Consider the following 26851-nt stretch of genomic DNA (forward strand, 5'->3'; position numbering starts at 1 on the left):
CGCTCGCACAGGAACCGCACTCACAGGAACCGCTCACACAGGAACCGCTCGCACAGGAACCGCACACACAGGAACCGCACACACAGGAACGGCTCAAACAGGAACCGCTCGCACAGGAACCGCACACACAGGAACCGCACACACAGGAACCGCTCACACAGGAACAGCACACACAGGAACCGCACACACAGGAACCGCTGTCACAGGAACCGCTCGCACAGGAACCGCTCTCACAGGAACCACACTCACAGGAACCGCTCACACAGGAACCGCACTCACAGGAACCGCACTCAAAGGAACCGCTCGCACAGGAACCGCACACACAGGAACCGCTCGCACAGGAACCGCACACACAGGAACCGCACACACAGGAACCGCTCACACAGGAACCGCACACACAGGAACCGCTCACACAGGAACCGCTGAAACAGGAACCGCTCACACAGGAACCGCTCACACAGAAACGGCTCAAACAGGAACCGCTCGCACAGGAACCGCTCGCACAGGAACCGCTCTCACAGGAACCACACTCACAGGAACCGCTCACACAGGAACCGCACTCACAGGAACCGCACTCAAAGGAACCGCTCGCACAGGAACCGCACACACAGGAACCGCTCGCACAGGAACCGCACACACAGGAACCGCACACACAGGAACCGCTCACACAGGAACCGCACACACAGGAACCGCTCACACAGGAACCGCTGAAACAGGAACCGCTCACACAGGAACCGCTCACACAGAAACGGCTCAAACAGGAACCGCACTCACAGGAACCGCTCACACAGGAACGGCTCAAACAGGAACCGCTCACACAGGAACCGCACACACAGGAACCGCTCACACAGGAACCACTGAAACAGGAACCGCTCACACAGGAATGGCTCAAACAGGAACCGCTCGCACAGGAACCGCACTCACAGGAACCGCTCACACAGGAACCGCACTCACAGGAACCGCTCACACAGGAACCGCACACACAGGAACCGCTCACACAGGAACCTCTCGCACAGGAACCGCTGAAACAGGAACCGCTCGCACACGAACCGCTCGCAGAGGAACCGCTCGCACAGGAACCGCACTCACAGGAACCGCTCACACAGGAACCGCTCGCACAGGAACCGCACACACAGGAACCGCACACACAGGAACGGCTCAAACAGGAACCGCTCGCACAGGAACCGCACACACAGGAACCGCACACACAGGAACCGCTCACACAGGAACAGCACACACAGGAACCGCACACACAGGAACCGCTGTCACAGGAACCGCTCGCACAGGAACCGCTCTCACAGGAACCACACTCACAGGAACCGCTCACACAGGAACCGCACTCACAGGAACCGCACTCAAAGGAACCGCTCGCACAGGAACCGCACACACAGGAACCGCTCGCACAGGAACCGCACACACAGGAACCGCACACACAGGAACCGCTCACACAGGAACCGCACACACAGGAACCGCTCACACAGGAACCGCTGAAACAGGAACCGCTCACACAGGAACCGCTCACACAGGAACGGCTCAAACAGGAACCGCTCACACAGGAACCGCACACACAGGAACCGCTCACACAGGAACCACTGAAACAGGAACCGCTCACACAGGAATGGCTCAAACAGGAACCGCTCGCACAGGAACCGCACTCACAGGAACCGCTCACACAGGAACCGCACTCACAGGAACCGCTCACACAGGAACCGCACACACAGGAACCGCTCACACAGGAACCTCTCGCACAGGAACCGCTGAAACAGGAACCGCTCGCACACGAACCGCTCGCAGAGGAACCGCTCGCACAGGAACCGCACTCACAGGAACCGCTCACACAGGAACCGCTCGCACAGGAACCGCACACACAGGAACCGCACACACAGGAACGGCTCAAACAGAAACCACTCGCACTGGAACCGCACACACAGGAACCGCACACACAGGAACCGCTCACACAGGAACAGCACACACAGGAACCGCACACACAGGAACCGCTGTCACAGGAACCGCTCGCACAGGAACCGCTCTCACAGGAACCACACTCACAGGAACCGCTCACACAGGAACCGCACTCACAGGAACCGCACTCAAAGGAACCGCTCGCACAGGAACCGCACACACAGGAACCGCTCGCACAGGAACCGCACACACAGGAACCGCACACACAGGAACCGCTCACACAGGAACCGCACACACAGGAACCGCTCACACAGGAACCGCTGAAACAGGAACCGCTCACACAGAAACGGCTCAAACAGGAACCGCTCGCACAGGAACCGCTCGCACAGGAACACTTCACGGTTCACATGCAGCTCTCCAAAGCACACGTGTGTGAGCTCTGCTGATGACTGCGGCTCACTGAGGTGAAAGTGCCGCTGCCGCTATTAGCCTGTTTAGGTGTGTATTAACGCGCTGCACTGTGTGTTTGTGTCTACGTGTGCGTGTGTCTGTGTGTGCGTGTGTGTGTCATTGTGTCCTCATGGATCACAGGTGTGACTGCCAGCCCCACCGAGGACTTCCTTCCCTCCATAACACTGACACCCCCCACCTTGGGCATGCTGGGTAATATCAGCCCACGGAGCACCTGTGGCCCTTTACCCCCCCACACTTCTAATGGCCCCAGATCAGCCCGCCGCACGGCTCTAATGGCGAGCTGTGGGTAGAAGGCAGTGGAGCGTGGCGGCTTTCTGTGACTCGGAGGGAAGTTAGTTTTCCTCACGCAGACGATCACGGAGGAAACAGAAGATAACAGATCAGTGGGATCAGTGGGATCAGTGGGATTGATGGGATCAGTGGGATCGGTGGGATCAGTGGGCTCGGTTTGATCCAATCCTGGTTGATTCTGCAGGCGATGTACCACCAAAGACGCCTGTTTCAGCTGCAAAGGTTTTACTTTTAGAAAAAAAAACACATTAATGTATCTTTTCTGCTAAAGTTTTCTGTGAGCGCTGACCGCTAATGTACATCTACATCATCATCACCATGGCAACGCGCTCAAGCGATCATCTCTAAAGAAAGTCTATGCAGACGCGTGTAGATGTGCATTTTGGGCTCTGTCCACATTTCCCAACAATCATCTTCCAGCCGTAGCTGTCAGATCTGTGCTAGCAAAGAAGGAGTAGCCCCTCCCTGCTAGTCCAGTGTGAACGCCATGAGTTAAACACGCGTACAGAAACCACGTGGAGCGTTCTCGATCCCACATTACATGTGTGTCACTGTAGAAAAGCTCAAGAATCCCAGAGTCCCTTTCCTCCTAACCGGAAAACCACGGAGCGGCTGAGGAAGAACCGGATCGTTTGTCCCGTCTGAGAGCCGCCTCGGCATCCATGGGAAGCTGCCGCCGCGTTTGCTTCTGCATAGCTGACTCAAATTGTTAGCAGGTGTTCTGGCGAGTAAATAAGACATGAAGCTGCAGAAAGTTGCCGTCCTCATAAATTAATCTGTAGCTAATGGTTCCCAGAGAGGACGGCCTCAGCAGACATCTGTAAACAAAGCAGGAAACACTGACAGGAATCTCACTGCATCTTCTGACGAGCAGCTCTGGCGGGAAGGAGCTGAAGTCTGCGGCGTGGGACATTTGAAAGGACGGATAAATAGGTCTGTCCTCCCACCCATGTAATTGCAGCGTGCACATGGCGTTTGGAGGTCCCACGTCACGTGTCTGACATTCTGACGCTGTGGTTGCTGCTGGTATGCAGAAGCTGGGGTCAGGCAGGAATGAGCGCTATGCGGGCCGCCGCAGCCACCTTTGGGCACGGCTCTGCTCTGCCAGCAGACGGACCCGGGACGCTCCGTCAGCTCCTGCAGGAGCGCCGAGAGCCGAATGCAGCTCCGCCCGAGGAGAGAGGCCCAAACAGAGGCCCAAAGGGAAACAGCAGACAAACGGCGCTCTGACTGAACGCCGCTGCCTCCAACAGAAGGACAAAAAGCTCAAAGGAGAGGAGAGGATGATGGGATGGAGGAGAAGCCGTCAGTATTTATTACTAGCTGCAGTTTGTGGCTGAAACAACAGAAAACTCTTTAGTAAACATTGATCACATCTGGAGACTTTTTTTTTATTCTTTGACATTTTCATTCATCTTTTTCCATCGTTCTTAATAATCAGGAGGAACTTTCAGCTGCTTTTGTTTTTCCACAGGTTGATTTTCTGAAACATGAATTATTTAGAACTTTTTTCCATCCGTTTTTGAAAGTAAGGGATTCTATGGGGGGGGGGGGGGGGGTCTCTGCAGGAAATCAGAGCCTCAGAAGGTGAGTGGCTGAATTTCCCCCTGTGTTTTGTCTCACAGGTTCTAAAGGACGTCCCACACCGGGGGGATGGACCCTGAAGCCTGCAGACGGACCCCCTCCCTTTGGGAGGCTTAAATATTTCTAGGGCTCAGTTCTCCTGTTATCTCTGCTGCTCTGCAGAGTGGGGGCTGTCCAAACTGCTGGGGGGGGACGGGGAGGAAGGCCCTGAGGTTTTCCCATCATCCCCTTCCTCCATCTCCACCTCTCCCTCCGTCCTCAGCAGGTCGTCTCCGCCGTTCTCGCTCCACCCCTCCCCCGCCCCCTCCGCGGGACAGACCCCGCCCTCGCTGTCCAGGGAGCCGTCCCCGGGCGGGGCCTCTTTGGTCTGGCTGTGGTGCTTGACGTTGTAGCGCTGGTTCTGGAAGAACTTGAGGATGGTGTGCTTGGGCAGGTCCAGCTGGGCGGACAGGGTGTGGATGGCCTCCTGGTCCGGGTACAGCCCCACGTCCCCGATGAAGCTCTGCAGGATCCCCAGGGCCTCCAGGGAGATCCTGGTGCGGGACCTGGCCTTCTTTGCCCCGCCTCCTCCGGGGCCGGGACTCACACCCCGCTGTGGGCCGTCCTCGGGGGGCGGGGGCTCCTGCAGGTGGACGGGCTGACGGTCCTCTGGCATGGGGGGCGGCGGGGTCAGCAGGGTCAGCGGCGGCCTGTGGAGGCTCTGGGAGCAAACAAACGAAACATTGAAACTCGATTCAGTATTTTAGAGCCAAACATTAAAGTGGGGGGGTATCTACACCCCCTTCTGCTGACTGATGTGGTTCCACCCGTTTCCCTGATGAGCAAAAGCCGGTTCAGTCCTCCCGTCCACCAAAAACATTTTGTTCTGTCAATTTTTGTTAAATCCACCCAAACCATTACTCCCAGAGCCCCGCCCCTTAACTCCCACAGTCTGTTAACCCCTCTGTTTACCCCTCTGCCTCTGTCCTTTTACCCCTCTGTTTACCCCTCTGTTTTACCCCTCTGTTTACCCCTCTGTCTCTGCCCTTTTACCCCTCTGTTTTACCCCTCTGTTTTACCCCTCTGTTTACCCCTCTGTTAACCCCTCTGCCTCTGCCCTTTTACCCCTCTGTTTTACCCCTCTGTTTACCCCTCTGTTTTACCCCTCTGTTTATCCCTCTGTTTTACCCCTCTGTTTACCCCTCTGTTTTACCCCTCTGTTTACCCCTCTGTCTCTGCCCTTTTACCCCTCTGTTTTACCCCTCTGTTTTACCCCTCTGTTTACCCCTCTGTTAACCCCTCTGCCTCTGCCCTTTTACCCCTCTGTTTTACCCCTCTGTTTACCCCTCTGTTTTATCCCTCATATTACCCCTCTGTTTACCCCTCTGTTTTACCCCTCATTTTACCCCTCTGTTTACCCCTCTGTTTACCCCTCTGTTTACCCCTCTGTTTTACCCCTCTGTTTATCCCTCTGTTTACCCCTCTGTTTACCCCTCTGTTTTACCCCTCATTTTACCCCTCTGTTTACCCCTCTGTTTACCCCTCTGTTTTACCCCTCTGTTTACCCCTCTGTTTTATCCCTCATTTTACCCCTCTGTTTACCCCTCTGTTTTACCCCTCATTTTACCCCTCTGTTTACCCCTCTGTTTTACCCCTCATTTTACCCCTCTGTTTACCCCTCTGTTTTACCCCTCTGTTTACCCCTCTGTTTTACCCCTCTGTTTACCCCTCTGTTTTACCCCTCATTTTATCCCTCTGTTTACCCCTCTGTTTTACCCCTCTGTTTTACCCCTCTGCCTCTGCCTTTTTACCCCTCTGTTTTACCCCTCTGTTTATCCCTCTGTTTACCCCTCTGTTTTACCCCTCTGTTAACCCCTCTGTTTTACCCCTCTGTTTACCCCTCTGTTTTACCCCTCTGTTTACCCCTCTGTTTACCCCTCTGTTTTACCCCTCTGTTTACCCCTCTGTTTTACCCCTCATTTTATCCCTCTGTTTACCCCTCTGTTTACCCCTCTGTTTTACCCCTCTGCCTCTGCCCTTTTACCCCTCTGCCTCTGCCCTTTTACCCCTCCATCGTGGCTCTCTGCTTAAATAAAGCTAAAGTTGTTTTCGTATTACTAAACTATCAATCAGTGATTTTCTTGAATAGCCCATAAGGCTCTGCCAGGTTCCAGACTACATTACCCATAATGCTCCATCAATCCTCCACATTCCGTAGCGCTGTGTTCCACAGAAAACCGGTTGTGAGTCAGTGAAGGCGGATTTCCTGTCGGTAAAACTTTCCAGGACCGGAAAGTCTGCCCTCATGGTCCAAAGATGTGGGTCCCTTACTGAGATCTGGTTCCCTGACCTCTGACATGGACCCCCACCCGCCACTGATGACATCAGCTGCATTACTGCAGTGAGATGTGTGCTTCAGGGTCTTTTATTTTGAAAGGCAGTCATGTGAACCTGTGTTTCATGTTCTCAAAGGTCAGACCGCTGCAGCTTGTGGTCGCTGACACATCGACCCGCAGGTCACAGACCCCCACACTGACCCTCTCTGTCAGCACAGGGAGGTGTCACCGCGCGTCCTCCACCGGCCACCACCACCACGCCAGACTCCCAAACAGGCTGGCTGCTGGGCTTATTAAGGGGGCGGGGCCCCAGCACACCCAAACACAGGAATCCCAGCCGCAAATCTGTGGTCCGTCCAAATGAAAGGAGCGCCGTCCGGATAATAGCCAATCCTTTTCCCGGCGTCAATAATTACAGGCTGCCGTCGGGATAAAGCCGAGGTTAGACGCAGACGGGGGGCGGAGGGGGGGCAAGGAGTGCTCGGCAGGAAGTGTGTGGGCCGCTTCTATTTCAGAGGGCCTGTGGGACAAACCATGACAGAGCACGGGGGGGACGGAGCAGGTGGAGGGGCATGCTCCCCCTGACCCCCCCATCCACAGGTCTGCAACTCACCACAGAACAGAGAAAGTGAAGACATAAGACCCCCCCCCCACACACACACACACAAAAGTACCTGGTGAAAAGCCCCCCCCCCCAACAACGAGGATGACATCACAGTGGGAGGAACCATCACAAAAGCGAAGGGAGACAAAATCTCTTACGGGACTCAAAGAAAGGAAAAATCCACAAATGACACCAAAAAAGTTCAGAAATTATGGGATGGCCACAGGACCAACGGCTACTTTGTGAGAAAGTGTGTATTTTCACACACAATGTTAGGTTAAGTGCACAACCACAAGAGCCCCCCCCAAAATCCCTCTCCTCCTGGGGATTTGGATCCATCGCCTCCTAAGTCCTAGAGCATCATGGGAAAGCTCCTCCAAAAAAAAGTAAAGCTTAGAGTTTGTCGGTTTTTAACGGCGTTATGGTGGCGAGCTAGCAAAAGGGGCGTGTCCCTGTTCCTCGTTGTAAAAACATGAATCTCTGGGTGAAGCTGATTGAAACTATATAACATACGATAGAAACTATGAAGAATGTGGGCGGAGTGTACTAAAAACCTCAGTTGCTAAGGAACTGAAAAAGTTTACTTTTGCCGATTCTCCTAAAAATGACGCCGACCTGTCCGTCATCCCCACACGACCCAAACAATTAATGGTTGCTATGGAGATAAAACCAACAGAAATGCCACCATTTTTAAAAAAGGGTTATTGTTGTTTCTAATTTCTGTTGGTGCAGCTCCGACCAGCCAATGAGGGCAGGTCAAGAGGGGCTGTGAGGGTGGGGGCGGGTACCGCCTGAGGTTCGTAGCAGTTTTCATAGATTCACATGCAGATTTTTGCTCATCTCTCCGTTTGTTGAAGGCTTCTTTGGACAGAAAGTTCTGGAGCTCTGAGCTGACGCCACACATCAGTCTGATCAGAATTCTGTATTCTGCCCGACAACAGGAAGTTCTGAAATGGCCCCCCCTTTTTTCAGGGTTCACAGTTCCAGGTCCTCGGCAGGGCGGAGCGACGGGCTCACCTGCGGCTCTGGGAGGTGCAGGACGGCGTGCAGCCGCTCGCTGTGCTGCTGGCGGGACTCCTCCTCGTAGACCTGGTCCCGCTCCGCCTGTGGGAGGGCCAGAAAGCGGCGGATGGTGCACAGGTTCTCCCAGAGGGTGCGGTTGTCTGGACTCGGGCTCTCCTTCCACCTGAGGAGCTCACACAGCCAACCCTGGAACATGAATACCAGAACCGTCAGACACGGGGGCATCAGAGGCAGAAGCAGTAACACCGGTTCTACCGGGTCTGGACTTTAAGGACTGGTTTAGATGGGATGACTTCTGTTCTGGACACTGAGACCTGAATCTGTATTTCAGACTTTCTTTCAGAACTAAACTCCAACATATGAGAAAGTTCTGGATTGAAAACAGTCTGGTTCTGCTGACTCTGGTCCAAAAATCTGTCCTGAAGAGACCTTTCTGGATCAAATCAAAATGTTCTGGAGCCACAAAGACTTTTCCCCCAAAGGTCCGACCAGAGAGACGTTTCCCTCAAACTCTTCATCTTGACAGTAATCTCCTCATCAGCATCATCTTCAGCCTTCTGGTTGTCATGGAAACAGCTTCATCCAAACATCTGCATCTGACTGGTTCCGGCAAGTCCAGGACCCCAGAACCAGGATTTGGACCCTCAACCACCTGAAGAGACGCTCAGCAGACGGTTCTGGATCCTCTTTGGTGGTTTTTAGGGACCAATGCCATCGGAGTTCTGTTTCTACCAGACGACTAAAACCCTTCTGAACAAACAACCGGATCCACCACACCCGGTTCTGGTTCCTCCAGCTCATGTTCCGTCTCCTCTGGGTTCCATCTGGATTCCGTCTGAGTTCCGTCTGGGTTCTGTCTTCTCTGAGTTCTCTCTAGGTTCTTTCTCCTCTGGGTTCTGTCTGGGTTCTGTCTGGGTTCCATCTGGGTTCTGTCTGGGTTCTGTCTTAGTTTTGTCTGGGTTCGGTCTGGGTTCCGTCTCCTCTGGGTTCTGTCTGGATTCTAACTTGGTTCTGTCTGGGTTCTGTTTGTATTCCCTCTGGGTAACATCTGGGTTCTGTCTGGATTCTTTCTGGGTTCTGTCTGGGTTCTGTCTAGGTTCTGTCTGGGTTCTGTTTGGGTTCCTTCTGGGTTCTGTCTGGATTCCCTCTGGGTACCGTCTGGGTTCTGTCTTGATTCTGTCTGGATTCTGTCTGGGTTCCATCTGGGTTCTGTCTGGGCTCTGTCTGGGTTCCCTCTTGGTCCTGTCTTGATTCTGTCTGGATTTTGTCTGGATTCTGTCTGGGTTCTGTCTGTATTCCCCCTGGGTAACGTCTGGGTTCTGTCTGGATTCTTTCTGGGTTCTGTCTGGGTTTTGTCTAGGTTCTGTCTTGGTTCTGTTTGGGTTCCTTCTGGGTTCTGTCTGGGTTCTGTCTGGATTCCCTCTGGGTACCGTCTGGGTTCTGTCTGGGTTCCTTCTGGGTTCTCTCTGGATTCTGTCTGGGTTCTGTCTGGGTTCTGTCTGGATTCCCTCTGGGTACCGTCTGGGTTCTGTCTGGATTCTGTCTGGGTTCCGTCTGGGTTCTGTCTGGATTCTGTCTTGGTTCTGTCTGGGTTCGGTCTGGGTTCCGCCTGGGTTCTGTCTGGATTCTGTCTGGGTTCGGTCTGGGTTCCGTCTGGGTTCTGTCTGGGTTCGGTCTGGGTTCCGTCTGGGTTCTGTCTGGATTCTGTCTGGGTTCGGTCTGGGTTCCGTCTGGGTTCTGTCTGGGCTCCGTGTCCATCTGGGTTCTGTCTGGATTCTGTCTGGGTTCCGTCTGGGTTCTGTCTGGATTCTGTCTTGGTTCTGTCTGGGTTCGGTCTGGGTTCCGTCTGGGTTCTGTCTGGATTCTGTCTGGGTTCGGTCTGGGTTCCGTCTGGGTTCTGTCTGGGCTCCGTGTCCATCTGGGTTCTGTCTGGATTCTGTCTTGGTTCTGTCTGGGTTCTGTTTGGATTCTGTCTAGGTTCCTTCTGGGTTCTGTCTGGGTTCCTTCTGGGTTCTGTCTGGATTCTGTCTGGGTTCTGTCTGGATTCTGTCTGGATTCTGTCTGGGTTCGGTCTGGGTTCCTTTCTGGGTTCTCTCTGTATTCTGTCTGGGTTCTGTCTGGGTTCTGTTTGGATTCTGTCTGGGTTCCGTCTGGGTTCTGTCTGGGCTCCGTGTCCATCTGGGTTCTGTCTGGATTCTGTCTTGGTTCTGTCTGGGTTCGGTCTGGGTTCTGTCTGGGTTCTGTCTTGGTTCTGTCTGGGTTCCTTCTGGGTTCTGTCTGGGTTCCTTTCTGGGTTCTCTCTGTATTCTGTCTGGGTTCTGTCTGGGTTCTGTCTGGATTCCCTCTGGGTACCGTCTGGGTTCTGTTTGGATTCTGTCTGGGTTCCGTCTGGGTTCTGTCTGGGTTCTGTCTGGATTCTGTCTTGGTTCTGTCTGGGTTCAGTCTGGGTTCCTTCTGGGTTCTCTGTGGATTCTGTCTGGGTTCTTTCTGGGTTCTGTCTAGGTTCTGTCTGGGTTCTGTCTGGGTTCCTTCTGGGTTCTGTCTGGGTTCCTTATGGGTTCTGTCAGGGTTCTGTCTGGATTCCCTCTGGGTACCGTCTGGGTTCTGTCTGGATTCTGTCTGGGTTCCGTCTGGGTTCTGTCTGGGCTCCGTGTCCATCTGGGTTCTGTCTGGATTCTCTCTTGGTTCTGTCTGGGGTCTGTCTGGGTTCTGTCTTTGTTCTGTCTGGGTTCTGTCAGGGTTCTGTCTGGATTCCCTCTGGGTACCGTCTGGGTTCTGTCTGGATTCTGTCTGGGTTCCGTCTGGGTTCTGTCTGGGCTCTGTCTCCATCTGGGTTCTGTCTGGATTCTGTCTTGGTTCTGTCTGGGTTCTGTCTGGGTTCTGTCTGGATTCTGTCTGGGTTCTGTCTGGATTCTCTCTTGGTTCTGTCTGGGTTCTGTTTGGATTCTGTCTGGGTTCTGTCAGGGTTCTGTCTGGATTCCCTCTGGGTACCGTCTGGGTTCTGTCTGGATTCTGTCTGGGTTCCGTCTGGGTTCTGTCTGGGCTCTGTCTCCATCTGGGTTCTGTCTGGATTCTGTCTTGGTTCTGTCTGGGTTCTGTCTGGGTTCTGTCTGGATTCTGTCTGGGTTCTGTCTGGATTCTCTCTTGGTTCTGTCTGGGTTCTGTTTGGATTCTGTCTAGGTTCCTTCTGGGTTCTGTCTGGGTTCCTTCTGGGTTCTGTCTGGATTCTGTCTGGGTTCTGTCTGGATTCTGTCTGGATTCTGTCTGGGTTCTGTCTGGGCTCCGTGTCCATCTGGGTTCTGTCTGGATTCTGTCTTGGTTCTGTCTGGGTTCGGTCTGGGTTCTGTCTGGGTTCTGTCTTGGTTCTGTCTGGGTTCCTTCTGGGTTCTGTCTGGGTTCCTTTCTGGGTTCTCTCTGTATTCTGTCTGGGTTCTGTCTGGGTTCTGTCTGGATTCCCTCTGGGTACCGTCTGGGTTCTGTTTGGATTCTGTCTGGGTTCCGTCTGGGTTCTGTCTGGGTTCTGTCTGGATTCTGTCTTGGTTCTGTCTGGGTTCAGTCTGGGTTCCTTCTGGGTTCTCTGTGGATTCTGTCTGGGTTCTTTCTGGGTTCTGTCTAGGTTCTGTCTGGGTTCTGTCTGGGTTCCTTCTGGGTTCTGTCTGGGTTCCTTATGGGTTCTGTCAGGGTTCTGTCTGGATTCCCTCTGGGTACCGTCTGGGTTCTGTCTGGATTCTGTCTGGGTTCCGTCTGGGTTCTGTCTGGGCTCCGTGTCCATCTGGGTTCTGTCTGGATTCTCTCTTGGTTCTGTCTGGGGTCTGTCTGGGTTCTGTCTTTGTTCTGTCTGGGTTCTGTCAGGGTTCTGTCTGGATTCCCTCTGGGTACCGTCTGGGTTCTGTCTGGATTCTGTCTGGGTTCCGTCTGGGTTCTGTCTGGGCTCTGTCTCCATCTGGGTTCTGTCTGGATTCTGTCTTGGTTCTGTCTGGGTTCTGTCTGGGTTCTGTCTGGATTCTGTCTGGGTTCTGTCTGGATTCTCTCTTGGTTCTGTCTGGGTTCTGTTTGGATTCTGTCTAGGTTCCTTCTGGGTTCTGTCTGGGTTCCTTCTGGGTTCTGTCTGGATTCTGTCTGGGTTCTGTCTGGATTCTGTCTGGATTCTGTCTGGGTTCGGTCTGGGTTCCTTTCTGGGTTCTCTCTGTATTCTGTCTGGGTTCTGTCTGGGTTCTGTTTGGATTCTGTCTGGGTTCCGTCTGGGTTCTGTCTGGGCTCCGTGTCCATCTGGGTTCTGTCTGGATTCTGTCTTGGTTCTGTCTGGGTTCGGTCTGGGTTCTGTCTGGGTTCTGTCTTGGTTCTGTCTGGGTTCCTTCTGGGTTCTGTCTGGGTTCTGTCTGGGTTCTGTCTGGATTCCCTCTGGGTACCGTCTGGGTTCTGTTAGGATTCTGTCTGGGTTCCGTCTGGGTTCTGTCTGGTTTCCGTGTCCATCTGGGTTCCGTCAGGATTCTGTCTGGGTTCTGTCTGGATTCTGTCTTGGTTCTGTCTGGGTTCAGTCTGGGTTCCTTCTGGGTTCTGTCTGGGTTCCTTATGGGTTCTGTCAGGGTTCTGTCTGGATTCCCTCTGGGTACCGTCTGGGTTCTGTCTGGGTTCCTTATGGGTTCTGTCAGGGTTCTGTCTGGATTCCCTCTGGGTACCGTCTGGGTTCTGTCTGGATTCTGTCTGGGTTCCGTCTGGGTTCTGTCTGGGCTCCGTCTCCATCTGGGTTCTGTCTGGGTTCTGTCTGGGTTCTGTCTGGATTCTGTCTGGGTTCTGTCTGGATTCTCTCTTGGTTCTGTCTGGGTTCTGTCTGGGTTCTGTCTGGATTCCCTCTGGGTACCGTCTGGGTTCTGTCTGGATTCTGTCTGGGTTCAGTCTGGGTTCTGTCTGGATTCTGTCTTGGTTCTGTCTGGGTTCGGTCTGGGTTCCGTCTGGGTTCTGTCTGGATTCTGTCTGGGTTCGGTCTGGGTTCCGTCTGGGTTCTGTCTGGGCTCCGTGTCCATCTGGGTTCGGTCTGGATTCTGTCTTGGTTCTGTCTGGGTTCTTTTTGGATTCTGTCTAGGTTCCTTCTGGGTTCTGTCTGGGTTCCTTCTGGGTTCTGTCTGGATTCTGTCTGGGTTCTGTCTGGATTCTGTCTGGATTCTGTCTGGGTTCGGTCTGGGTTCCTTTCTGGGTTCTCTCTGTATTCTGTCTGGGTTCTGTCTGGGTTCTGTTTGGATTCTGTCTGGGTTCCGTCTGGGTTCTGTCTGGGCTCCGTGTCCATCTGGGTTCTGTCTGGATTCTGTCTTGGTTCTGTCTGGGTTCGGTCTGGGTTCTGTCTGGGTTCTGTCTTGGTTCTGTCTGGGTTCCTTCTGGGTTCTGTCTGGGTTCCTTTCTGGGTTCTCTCTGTATTCTGTCTGGGTTCTGTCTGGGTTCTGTCTGGATTCCCTCTGGGTACCGTCTGGGTTCTGTTTGGATTCTGTCTGGGTTCCGTCTGGGTTCTGTCTGGGTTCTGTCTGGATTCTGTCTTGGTTCTGTCTGGGTTCAGTCTGGGTTCCTTCTGGGTTCTCTGTGGATTCTGTCTGGGTTCTTTCTGGGTTCTGTCTAGGTTCTGTCTGGGTTCTGTCTGGGTTCCTTCTGGGTTCTGTCTGGGTTCCTTATGGGTTCTGTCAGGGTTCTGTCTGGATTCCCTCTGGGTACCGTCTGGGTTCTGTCTGGATTCTGTCTGGGTTCCGTCTGGGTTCTGTCTGGGCTCCGTGTCCATCTGGGTTCTGTCTGGATTCTCTCTTGGTTCTGTCTGGGGTCTGTCTGGGTTCTGTCTTTGTTCTGTCTGGGTTCTGTCAGGGTTCTGTCTGGATTCCCTCTGGGTACCGTCTGGGTTCTGTCTGGATTCTGTCTGGGCTCCGTCTCCATCTGGGTTCTGTCTGGATTCTGTCTTGGTTCTGTCTGGGTTCTGTCTGGGTTCTGTCTGGATTCTGTCTGGGTTCTGTCTGGATTCTCTCTTGGTTCTGTCTGGGTTCTGTTTGGATTCTGTCTAGGTTCCTTCTGGGTTCTGTCTGGGTTCCTTCTGGGTTTTGTCTGGATTCTGTCTGGGTTCTGTCTGGATTCTGTCTGGATTCTGTCTGGGTTTTGTCTGGGTTCCTTTCTGGGTTCTCTCTGTATTCTGTCTGGGTTCTGTCTGGGTTCTGTTTGGATTCTGTCTGGGTTCCGTCTGGGTTCTGTCTGGGCTCCGTGTCCATCTGGGTTCTGTCTGGATTCTGTCTTGGTTCTGTCTGGGTTCGGTCTGGGTTCTGTCTGGGTTCTGTCTTGGTTCTGTCTGGGTTCCTTCTGGGTTCTGTCTGGGTTTCTTTCTGGGTTCTCTCTGTATTCTGTCTGGGTTCTGTCTGGGTTCTGTCTGGGTTCTGTCTGGATTCCCTCTGGGTACCGTCTGGGTTCTGTTTGGATTCTGTCTGGGTTCCGTCTGGGTTCTGTCTGGGTTCCGTGTCCATCTGGGTTCCGTCAGGATTCTGTCTGGGTTCTGTCTGGATTCTGTCTTGGTTCTGTCTGGGTTCAGTCTGGGTTCCTTCTGGGTTCTGTCTGGGTTCCTTATGGGTTCTGTCAGGGTTCTGTCTGGATTCCCTCTGGGTACCGTCTGGGTTCTGTCTGGGTTCCTTATGGGTTCTGTCAGGGTTCTGTCTGGATTTCCTCTGGGTACCGTCTGGGTTCTGTCTGGATTCTGTCTGGGTTCCGTCTGGGTTCTGTCTGGGCTCCGTCTCCATCTGGGTTCTGTCTGGATTCTGTCTTGGTTCTGTCTGGGTTCTGTCTGGGTTCTGTCTGGGTTCTGTCTGGGTTCTGTCTGGATTCTGTCTGGGTTCTGTCTGGATTCTCTCTTGGTTCTGTCTGGGTTCTATCTGGGTTCCGTCCTTCACCTCCTCTCTGCCAGCTTCTTTAATTTTCCTTCATGTTTTTTCCAGATGAAACCAAAAGATCCGTCCCGCTGGCGTGCTGTTTTCTCTTTGATCTCTATCACCCGCATTGTTTGTTGGAATGCAAACAGACCCCCCCGCGCCCACACGCAGAGCCCCCCCCCTGTGACATCACGTGGGGGAGGAGCCGCAGAAACCAGACTTCATTGTGACTCGCTCTGCGGCTGAAAGCCTTTCATCTGCAGATGTTCTGCTTCATCTCCATCTGGAGGCGTGTTTGGTCTTCAGCTATCAGCAGACGGCGTGCTCAGACAGGAGCTCTAGGCTCCTCCCCCTTACCTGGCTTTTATTAGCCGCCACCTTGGCGAACAGAGCCTGGGAGACCTTTGCCCTCTTCATCTCCTGCTGGATCTCCTCGTAGACGTCAGAGCTGATGTTGGTCAGAGAGCTGAGCTTCAGCTGCAGCTCTGGAGGCGGGACGCTGCACTTCATCTGCACAGAACCACAACCAGAACCACAGTCATTACAGAACTTTGACAACTGCCGTGGTCCTCCGGGCCTCGGGTGGGGCGGGTCGTACCTGTCTGTTGGAGCTGGAGATGTGGGGGGGGCAGTGGTTGGTACTGGTGCTCCGCTCCCTCTCCTCCTGGTAGATCCGGTCCCGCTCGGTTTCGGGAAGGTTCAGGAAGTTCTGCATGGCCTTCAGGTTGACCAGCAGCGACTGGGAGGCGGAGCGAGGGTCCTCCTCCTTACGGAGGATCTCTGACAGCAGACCCTGCAGGACGAGAGGAGGCTCAGCAGATCTGGACCAGGTGTTCTGGCCCGGGTCCCCTGGCCTGGGTCTCCTGGACCCGGCTGTCCGTACCTGAGTGCGGTTGAAGGCCACGCGGGCGAAGACGGCCTGGGACACGCTGGCCCGCTTCAGCTCGTTCCTGACCTGCTGGTAGATGTCGGAGGAGACTTCGGCGCCGGAACAGCTGAGGCCGGACTCTGCGCCCCCCCCGGAGAGCTTGCAGGTCCGCGTGATGGGGGGGTGGTGGAGGAACTGCTGGCTGACCCCCTGCGGGTGCTGGTGGGCCAGCAGGCGGCTGACGGCCAGCTGCTGGTTGATGAGGTGGGCCATGGCCAGCTGCTGCCGGACCAGCTGGGGGGGCAGGAGCCCGCCGTGGCCCAGCAGCGGGGGGGCCTGCGAGTGCAGAGGGGGGCTGGGGTGGTTCTGGCCGGGCGCGTGAGGAAGACCGTGAGGCTGCGCGGCGGTCTGAGAGCCCCCCAGGCCGGACTGGACGGGTCCGGGCAGGGAGCTCATGAGGCTGGGGGGGGGCAGCAGGGAGGAGCGGTGGTTGTGGAGGCTCAGGTCCAGATTCCGCTCCACTGAAAGGACACAGAACCGGGTTAGGGTTCTGGAGAACCGTCAGAGGGAGGTGGGGGCAGGAGGTCACCTTTGATGCTGGACTGGTCCTGGGACGGCCACGCCTTCTCCAGGTGGTCACCTGTCAGAACCAGCAGAACAACCGTCTCAGAACCTCTGACCTAAAACCCCATCATCAGCTGCTCCCCTCTGTGGTCAGAACCTCCAACCTGCTTCTGTCTGGTTCTTTACAGCATGAGCTTTTGAAGGGGGAGGGGGTCATGAAGCTTAGCCTGCCCCCCTCCCCCCCAATAGATTCACCTGTAAAACTCAGTAATCGAAGCCTCAAAGCCTCGTTTCAGCCTTTAGAGACCTTGTCTTCTTTTAAACGTGGGGGGGTCGGGGGTAACGGCGTTGCTACTGTTGTAACAGCTTCTCCTCTGTGTGTGTGTGTGGGGGGGGAGGTGATGGGGGACATGTGGGCCCCTCCCTCACTGATGCAGACATGCAGACCAAAGGCTTCAGGAGGACCTGATGCTCCTCTCAGAAGCTCCTATAAGTCAGGATTGTGATTTTCTGTGGGGGTCACAGACAGTGAACGACCCCCCCACACACACACACACACAGCCATTAGTGTCATTGATGGTCCAATGTTTCATTTTCTTCTTCCTGTCAGCAAACTATGATAGTTTGATGTTGTGTGTTTGTGTTTAGACTCTTTTTGCTGTAAATGAGTGTTATTGGGACTACAAATATGGCGGCCAAGAGACTTCCTGCTGGTGACTTCCTGTCTCTCAGGTGTGTGGCTGATTACAGCACAAGGGGGGGGGTAGGAGGAGAAGGAGAAACAAACTGGCTGGAGTGACGTTTGACTGCTGTTTGAAGGATGGATTAAAGCCACGCATGTTTCTCTGGATGAGAAAGATGGAGGATAAACCAGAACTTCCTGTCTTCCTTCCTGAGGTTCTCCTTCACCAGAGAGTCTCAGGATTTCTGTCACAGCTGATCCGGTAAGAAGCCGTTGACGGAACGTCACACACCCCAACATTTGTGAGATCCTTTGTCCAGAGGGACAAAAGACGCCAAAGAACTTTAAAGTACTGTGTAAATAGTACATAGACTGGGTGATGTTGGTATAAATATGTGTGTATTTCAGAATATCATCATTAACTGAAACCTCATTGAGTTAGAGTTGTTTTGTATAAATACAGAACAGAAACAATCATACAGTAAAGAAAGGAGGAGATCCCTGATTCATTAGTACTCTCATTTAATGCTGAGGGTTACAAGGTCACCTCAAGGTCAGACAGGTAAAGGGGGGAGGAAGTGGGAGGAGTCACCTTTGCTGCGTTTGAACCTCCTGAACCAGCGGCCGAACTCCTGGCATCTGGCAGTGGAGACGTTGGTGTAGAACGAGCCGCTGACCATGGCGGAGATGACGCTCTGACGGACAGAAGAGCAGACAAGGACCGGTTCTGAAGGGTCTGGTTCTGAAGGCTTTGGTTCTGAAGGGTCTGGTTCTGAAGGTTCCTCTAAACCTTCTGTGAATTTCAAACCAGAGAAACATTGGACCGTTTTCCTCATCCAGGTTCTTCTGGGTCATAAAGGTCATGAGGAGGTTCTCCTTCACGGTTCCTCTGGAAAAAGGTCCTTGGTTCCGGCAGGTCTGAGCCGGAACCAGAGAGCAGAACCGTCCCATCAGGACGGCCCACATGGGAAAGGCTGAAGGCGAGGCCTCCCATGAGTCACGGCTCCCACACGCATCACTAATTACATCATAAATCTGGATCCACGGCGGTCTGATGGCGGCAGGAGGGAGGGGGGAGCTTACGCCTCCAGCTGTTCCCATGGGAGGAGCCGCACACGTGTGTGTGTGTGTGTGTGTGTGTGTGTGTGTGTGTGTGTGTGTGTGTGTGTGTGTGTGTGTGTGTGTGTGTGTGTGTGTGTGTGTGTGTGTGTGTGTGTGTGTGTGTGTGTGTGTGTGTGTGTGTGTGTGTGTGTAAATCCTTCATCACAGCATTCAAATAAACATAAAAGTCATTTTGGATTCAATAATTTCAGATTTTAGACTGAAGCATCTCGTCTGTCAGACAAAATAAAATCATTTTTGTTTCTATTCTAGTTCGTTTTTACTCTATTTATCATTTTTACTTGATTTTTTTCTTTTATGTAGCTCATTTCTTTACTGCTTATTTCTTTCATTTTGTATTTTTTATTTCTTATTTATTTATTCTTTGTCTTTTTTCTCAAAGCTTTTCTCATTTTTCATAAATTAGAATCATTTGAATTATTTAGCTCAGAGCCCCCCCCCTCCTCATGAGTCTCTCCTGGGCCCCTCCTCTATTTTATTCTTGATCATAACCCCCCACCCCTCCCCCGTTGTCTGTTCCTCTAAAGTCCTTCAGAATCGGGTCCAGACGGTTCTGCAGACATCACCAGAACCTCCTTCACCTCCATTCCCATCTGTGCTCCCTCCTCCTCCTGCTTCAGCATGGGGGGGTCAGAGCCTTCAGCCCCCTCCTTTGTTCAGTAGGATCAGCTGGTTTGTCCTGACCTGAAGAGTCTCCAGCTCCTCCTGCAGGAGGTGCAGCACGTACCTGGGACAGCGGACACTCCTTGGCCAGGGCGCTCTGGTTGGTCTCTCGGAGCAGCTCCTTCAGGGCGTTCCTCACCGTGGCGTGAGTCCACTGCTCCGACGGCAGCTCCTCCAGACGGGCGAAGCTGCAGAGAGAGCCCCCACATGGGTTCAGGGTGTGTGTGCCGGTCCGGACGGCGCCCGCCTCCCCGTCTCTGGACCCACCTCTGCAGGAGGATCCTCAGCGTCACCATGTGGTACACGTCCAGCAGCATGTCGGCCACCGTGGCCTCCGGAGCGTCCGTCAGGTAGTGGATGGGCATCGGCTTCCACCGTCCCATCTTGATGATGCCTGCAGGGCAAATCAAAGGTCCAAACATCGTCTGAGGGAACCCCGTCCTGCCCCCGGGCCGGAGGGCAGACGCGGTCATGCTGGGGTGGAACCGTGACGGCAGCATCTTCAGGGGGAGAACTCTGATCAGTGAGATGCTTCTGTCAATGATTGATGGTCAATAAAGCTTTGGTTTGAATCCCAGCACAGGGGGATGATGGAACCTGTAGTCCATCATGGGGTCCAAACTCCAGGTTCTCCTCTGGTAGATCTTCAGACCACCATCTACCAGAGCGCTCAAACAGGAAGCTGCTGCAGAAGAGTGGTTGCTATGGTTACCACAGCCTCTTCTGCCTGTTCAGACCGTCTGAGGACATCTGGAGGTTTGATGTTCTTCCAGTTCTCCCTGACGGCTTTTCCTGCTCACATCAGTGAGAACATCAGCATCTTTAATCACCAAGTTCAAAGAATCTAACGTTCTAAGGAGAACTCCAGCTCATCTAGCAGATTCTAGAAGTACAAACGTGTCCAGAATCCAGACCAGAAACCAACGAAGCAGGTCCTGTTCTTCAGTTTCAGCAGCAGCTCACAACAAGCTGCTTTCTGAGCAGCCAGAAGGTGCAATTAAAGCAAAAGCTGCAGATTAAAAATACTCCTCCAGACAAAAGAAGCCGTCTCCTCTCATGGCAGAGCAGAGAAACAAACTGCGTATAATTTTGGTCGTGACCACAGTCAGGGAAAAATGCTCCACTGCAGCCAGAAAATATTTATTTGAGAAGAAAAAGCTCATTTCTCCAAACAAAACCTGAATGTTTGGGGGAGCGGGGGGGTCCCAGGGCGTTGGCAGCTCGGTTAGATCGCCCTGTGTTTATGGGACAAACCAGGAATGTGCCTGTGCGTGTGCACGTGGGACGTGCGCTCTGGTGATCCCCGTCTCTGATCGCAGACTGATGGGAACATTTTTCAACCTGAGATGCTCCGATAACTTTATGCCGTTTCTGCTCAGATGTTGGCGGATAAAAGGCGGGAAAACACGACTAATCTGTGACAGAAATCTACTTCTGCACGTGGCAGCGGCTTCAACGGGAATCGAACCCGGATCCACCGGGAAACGTCTCTGGATCCACCAGAAACTGATCAATCATCACATCCATCGGAAGCGTCTCCAGGTTCATCAGCTGCTCTCATTCCATCATCACAAAGAAGCAGAATATTTCCTAGAATTCCGAGGGCGTCATTATACGCCATGGATTCTTTGTCTCAAACTTAAAGAACCTTTGTTCCTCTGAGAACGTCACGTGTTTTAAAATATCTGACGGGAACCTTCTCTACTGAGAGGAAGACGTTTGTTTGGACGTTCTGTCAGAACTCCAGTCCAGACCCTCATTAATTATTCTATTAAAGTTGTGTCAAAGTAAATGACCTCCTCTTCCAGCTCATGAACCTGGTGTCTCTCCAGGCTCTGTAGCCCCTCCCCTCACGTCCACAGTGAGGTGACAGGAGCAGGAAACCTTGGTTCTCTTCATCATCTTCATCATTGGGGGGTCCACAGAGGTCTCAGCAGCAGCCTCAGGCGTGGTACTCACCCCTGGCCTGAGCAGCTGAGCTGTGGGAGTATCCCAGAGCGACCAGAGCCGTCTCCACCAGCTGGGAGAACAGGACGTCCCTCCGGACCAGCACGAACTCGGCGTGATGGTCGGCCCGGGCCTCGCCGTCTCCAGCCGCGTCTGCGTGCTCCACCACGCAGAAGACCGGGATCATCAGACCTGCAGAACAGCAGACGTTCAGACCATCAGACCACTGACAACCAACACCCTGTTCTACCAGCAGGGGGCGTCTGGACCAAAAAGTCCATCTGCTGGTCCAACTTCTCCCAGTCTTATTCCTCTTAGCCTGACATGGTCCCCCCCCATCAGGATTGTTCTCCAGCAGGAGCCAGTGTCTCCTTCACCATCCAGCAGTAGAGGAAAGACGGTTCTGGACCATCCCTGGGCACAGAACAGAACCGTCTGATATGGTTCCTGGAGACCGTTCAGGTCTGCAAAGGCAGAGGGTTCTTGCAGAGGTGGTCTTGGGCCCAGTTCATGGATGAACGTGAAGGTTCTCCAGAGCGTTCTTCAGCTTCTTCTTCGTTCCCGTCTTTGTGGACGGTAAACGATGGACAGAGGACACACGGCCCCCTGCTGGTTTGGGACGGTCACGGAGCCACCTTCCCTCAGAAAGTGGGACATTTGTTCCTAACACAGTCTAGATCCCATGTTTAGATTGAGTCCCGGTCCATCTGCTGGGGGGTCCACAGGGACCATGTGGAGCTGATGGGGACAGAACCACACGTGTCTCCAGGTCCTCATCCCATCCGGCTGCTCGGACCCCAGCGCAGAACGTCTTAGAAGCTTGACGCCCCAGGAGCCACCAACCCCCCTGATGAGGCCGCCATTGAACCAAAAACCCCCCATCGCCATGAGGCAGCGGCTGGACGGGGGGTGGAGGAGCAGAGGGAGGAACGAAGAGGCTCCAGAGGTTTAGAATGATCCATCAGACGCCACATCCGTCCCCAAAGAAGCCCCCACCACCCCCAAAGAACGTCCAGTCGATCAGTTGATCTGGGTTGGTAGAAGCTTCCTGTGAATTCTGGAGGATTCTGGGAAAACAGAATCACTGAGGTTCTGTTTGGACCTAAAATTATGGGATGCTTTCAAAGACTTGTCCACCAGCAGCTGAACTTCCGGGTTGAAACCGATTTTTTTTCCTGTAAATTGTCTGCAGCATAAACGGATGTGGGCGTGGCCATTCCAGGCTCCTCCCCTTTCAGATACGGTACATTTTTTTTGTTGTCGATGAACTAAACTGTAATGCTCTTCATCGTTTGAGGATGACTGCAGTTGTGTGTGGATTCCTCGCTAACAGACTATCCAGTGTTCTGGAGTTTGGTCATGTGACCTCGATGGTCATGTGACCCCTGCTTTATGTTTTTATGACTAAAATGACGTCATTTTATTCAGACTCTTACTGAATCCTCTGTGATCAGGAAAACCTGGAGAATTTATAAAAAATAAATCTAAACACATTTTTTGCAAAGACTTCTGGGAAAGGATTTTAGAATGGTTGTTGTGGACACGCCCACTAAACCGCGACTGAAGGCGGATCTGCTGCAGCTTCTGACCACAGAAAACACTTTGGCATCAAAACACAACAGGACACGCCCCCCCCCGTCACATGTTCACACCTCCCAGAGGCCTCAGCGGCGAGCCGTTTAGGCGGCGGGGTGCGTTTGCCGGGCTGCCGTTCACCTCAGCGTGGCTCGTCTTGCTCTCGGGGGGGCCGCCAGAGGCTGGGCTGTCCTCTCGGTCCTGGGGGCCGACGCCGTCCTGAGGCTGGGGGCTCTCCGGCCCCCCCTCAGCACTTCCACCCTGCTCCATCAGCAAACAGGCTCTGTGGGGGGGGGGGGGGACAGAACAGAGCAGAGTTAGGATCCAGACGTCATGAGAACCTCCTGACCTAAACAGCTCCGCCTCATATTTACAGGGGGGGCCACAGAACCGCAGACTAAATACAGACCTGTTTATCCTCCCAGCAAACACTACACATGAGAGGGGGGGTGAGGGACAAACAACTCTGATTTTAAATAAATAGAGAAATCAGAATTTTTTTAACCATAATTCTACATTTCTTCAGTTGACCTCTGACCTCGGCTCCTCGCCGTCTTTTCTGGACTCTCAGACGGAAAAATAAAAGATTCAACTTTTCTTTTTCCAGAATCAAATCAAACGTCGTCAGAAAAGTCGACATGAAAATGTTGACGGCTCTCCTGACTTTTCTTTTCAAAATAAAAGCACGGAAACACGTCAAAGTTTCCACAGACCACAGATAAAAAAACGGTCATACATGAATCTACGAGGAAAAAAGGAGAGCAGATGTGGGCTTTACGTGAAATTTTCACAGATGTATCAAGAATGAAACATGTTAAAACCACAGAAGAAGTAGGAACAAACCACGCAAAGAACACGTAAACCAACATAGAACATGAACCTGTGATTATTCTGCTGTTTATCTGCAATTCATCCGTGGTTCCTGCATCAACCGTGTCATTTTAACGTGATCTGTGCAGCGTATGCGTGATGTAAAAGTTATACATCTGTGGTTCCTGCGGGAAAAGTCGTTAGATGAAACAAAAAACATCTAAAGACACGTCGGTTGAATCCTCAACAGTCATCTGTGCATCGATGAGCACAAACACGTATGAATGACATGGATCACGATGGATCACGCATGGGTAACAAATTGGATCACGCATGGATCATGCATGAGTCAGGCGTGGATCACGCATGGGTCACGCATGGATCACGCATGGGTCACACATGGATCACACATGGGTCACGCATGGGTCACACATGGATCACGCATGGATCATGCATGAGTCACGCGTGGATCACGCATGGGTCACACATGGATCACGCATGGGTCACACATGGGTCACGCATGGATCACACATGGATCACGCATGGGTCACACATGGATCACGCATGGGTCACACATGGATCACGCATGGATCACACATGGGTCACGCATGGATCACGCGTGGATCACGCATGGATCACGCATGGATCACGCGTGGATCACGCATGGATCACGCATGGATCACGCATGGATGACGCATGGATCACGCATGGGACACGCATGGACCACGCATGGGTCACGCATGGATCACGCATGGGACACGCATGGATCACGCATGGGACACGCATGGATCACGCATGGATCACGCAAAAGTCACGCATGGATCACGCATGGGTCACGCATGGATCACGCATGAGACACGCATGGATCACGCATGGGACACGCATGGATCACGCATGGGACACGCATGGGTCACGCATGGATCACGCATGGATCAAGCAAAGGTCACGCATGGATCACGCATGGGTCACGCATGAGACACGCATGGATCACGCATGGGACACGCATGGATCACGCATGGATCACGCATGGGTCACGCATGGATCACGCATGGGACACGCATGGATCACGCATGGATTACTGCAAGGTCACGCATGGGTCACGCATGGACATCGCATGGTTCATGCATGGATCAAGCATGGGACACGCATGGGACAGGCAAGACGAAAGACTAAAGTGAAGAAGACGGACTAAAGTGAAGAAGACGAAGGGCTAAAGTGAAGAAGACGATGGACTAAAGTGAAGAAGACGAAGGACTAAAGTGAAGAAGATGATGGACTAAAGTGAAGAAGACGAAGGACTAAAGTGAAGAAGACGAAGGAATAAAGTGACGAAGACGAAGGAATAAAGTGACGAAGACGAAGGACTAAAGTGACGAAGACGATGGACTAAAGTGAAGAAGACGAAGGACTAAAGTGAAGAAGACGATGGACTAAAGTGACGAAGACGAAGGACTAAAGTGAAGAAGACGAAGGACTAAAGTGAAGAAGACGAAGGACTAAAGTGACGAAGACGAAGGACTAAAGTGAAGAAGACGAAGGACTAAAGTGAAGAAGACGAAGGACTAAAGTGAAGAAGACGAAGTTCTAAAGTGAAGAAGACGATGGACTAAAGTGAAGAAGACGAAGGACTAAAGTGAAGAAGACGAAGGACTAAAGTGAAGAAGACGAAGGAATAAAGTGACGAAGACGAACGACTAAAGTGAAGAAGACGAAGGACTAAAGTGAAGAAGACGAAGGACTAAAGTGAAGAAGACGAAGGACTAAAGTGAAGAAGACGAAGGAATAAAGTGACGAAGACGAACGACTAAAGTGAAGAAGACGATGGACTAAAGTGAAGAAGACGAAGGACTAAAGTGAAGAAGACGAAGGACTAAAGTGAAGAAGACGATGGACTAAAGTGAAGAAGACGAAGGACTAAAGTGAAGAAGACGAAGGACTAAAGTGAAGAAGACGAAGGAATAAAGTGAAGAAGACGAAGGACTAAAGTGAAGAAGACGAAGGACTAAAGTGAAGAAGACGAAGGACTAAAGTGAAGAAGACGATGGACTAAAGTGAAGAAGACGAAGGACTAAAGTGAAGAAGACGAAGGACTAAAGTGAAGAAGACGAAGGACTAAAGTGACGAAGACGAAGGACTAAAGTGACGAAGACGAAGGACTAAAGTGACGAAGACGATGGACTAAAGTGAAGAAGACGAAGGACTAAAGTGACGAAGACGAAGGACTAAAGTGACGAAGACGAAGGACTAAAGTGACGAAGACGAAGGACTAAAGTGAAGAAGACGAAGGACTAAAGTGAAGAAGACGAAGGACTAAAGTGACGAAGACGAAGGACTAAAGTGAAGAAGACGATGGACTAAAGTGACGAAGACGAAGGACTAAAGTGACGAAGACGAAGGACTAAAGTGACGAAGACGAAGGACTAAAGTGAAGAAGACGAAGGACTAAAGTGAAGAAGACGAAGGACTAAAGTGAAGAAGACGAAGGACTAAAGTGAAGAAGACGAAGGACTAAAGTGACGAAAACGAAGGACTAAAGTGAAGAAGACGAAGGACTAAAGTGAAGAAGACGATGGGCTAAAGTGACGAAGACGAAGGACTAAAGTGACGAAGACGAAGGACTAAAGTGAAGAAGACGAAGGACTAAAGTGAAGAAGACGAAGGACTAAAGTGAAGAAGACGAAGGACTAAAGTGAAGAAGACGAAGGACTAAAGTGACGAAAACGAAGGACTAAAGTGAAGAAGACGAAGGACTAAAGTGAAGAAGACGATGGGCTAAAGTGACGAAGACGAAGGACTAAAGTGAAGAAGACGAAGGACTAAAGTGAAGAAGACGAAGGACTAAAGTGAAGAAGACGAGGGACTCAGAGGAAGAAACACCAGAATGACAGGAAGAAAATGTCTCAAATGTTCTTCATCAGATGAAAGAACAATAACCACTGAAAACCGAGGAGATCCGTTCCCTAAAGAACATGTTCCTGCAGAAGTTCTGCAGGTTCTCCTGACGTCTGGACACAGATGAAGATCTCAGCTGGAAGCTGCAGGAGAACAGAAGCTGCAGAACGGTTCTCTGCTCCATCTGAACGTTCTCAACGCTGACGAGGAGAAAAACATCCAGAAGTTTTTCAGGAGAACGACATGAGCACGACCTCCTCTTCATCACAGCCTCCTGGTTCGTGTTCTCCTCATGAGGAGCAGCTCCTCTGGACTCTGCAGTTCCCCCCCCGCAGGTGTTCTGAATGGAGAACCGACGAGCGCCGACAATCAGCTGATCAGACTAATGGAGCTCAGGAACGTGTAGAACAGCAGCTTCAGCTCCAACAGTTCTGCTGAAAAACTAAAACTCCTTGTCTGCCTCCTCCTCTCCTCCCGCCGAGGCTGAAGGAGCTGCACTCACTCTGCAGGAGGTCAGTGCTCCGACACTCACTCCTCCGTCGGTGAGAATCCAGCCTGAGAGGAGGTGAACTGCTCCAAGTCTCCCCGCCTGACGGAATGATGCGGCTGACAGAGGAGCAGGAGGATGACAGGGGGGGAGGAGCAGGA

At 52.5% G+C, this 26851-nt stretch overlaps 1 protein-coding gene across 2 annotated transcripts; it reads right to left on the reverse strand.

The window, feature by feature from the left end:
• Positions 1-3954: 3954 nt before the first annotated feature.
• On the reverse strand, positions 3955-26851 carry satb2 (SATB homeobox 2). Of its 2 annotated transcripts, XM_023949158.1 has the most exons (12): positions 26706-26851; positions 22579-22784; positions 20939-21118; positions 19247-19373; positions 19044-19167; positions 17787-17889; positions 16538-16588; positions 15964-16469; positions 15679-15873; positions 15438-15590; positions 8188-8379; positions 3955-4951 (listed from the first exon to the last, which is right to left on the reverse strand). In XM_023949158.1, the coding sequence occupies exons 2-12, from the start codon at positions 22769-22771 to the stop codon at positions 4394-4396; spliced, it is 2382 nt and encodes a 793-aa protein (XP_023804926.1). In that variant the 5' UTR covers positions 22772-22784; positions 26706-26851; the 3' UTR covers positions 3955-4393. The 2 variants fall into 2 exon arrangements, with proteins under 2 accessions (XP_023804926.1, XP_023804930.1); XM_023949162.1 differs by lacking the exon at positions 26706-26851 and having other exon boundaries at positions 22643-22750.

Source organism: Oryzias latipes, chromosome 2 (genome assembly GCF_002234675.1).
Source record: "Oryzias latipes chromosome 2, ASM223467v1".
NCBI classification, from domain to species: domain Eukaryota; kingdom Metazoa; phylum Chordata; class Actinopteri; order Beloniformes; family Adrianichthyidae; genus Oryzias; species Oryzias latipes.

Coding starts and splice junctions, on each gene's coding strand:
- satb2 (XM_023949158.1), bottom strand. CDS start 22,771: ATGGAGCAGGGTGGAAGTGCTGAGGGGGGGCCGGAGAGCCCCCAGCCT. Junction 16,589..17,786: donor GAGGTTCAAACGCAGCAAAG/GTGACTCCTCCC, acceptor TGGTTCTGACAG/GTGACCACCTGGAGAAGGCG. Junction 8,380..15,437: donor TGGCGGCTAATAAAAGCCAG/GTAAGGGGGAGG, acceptor TTCATGTTCCAG/GGTTGGCTGTGTGAGCTCCT.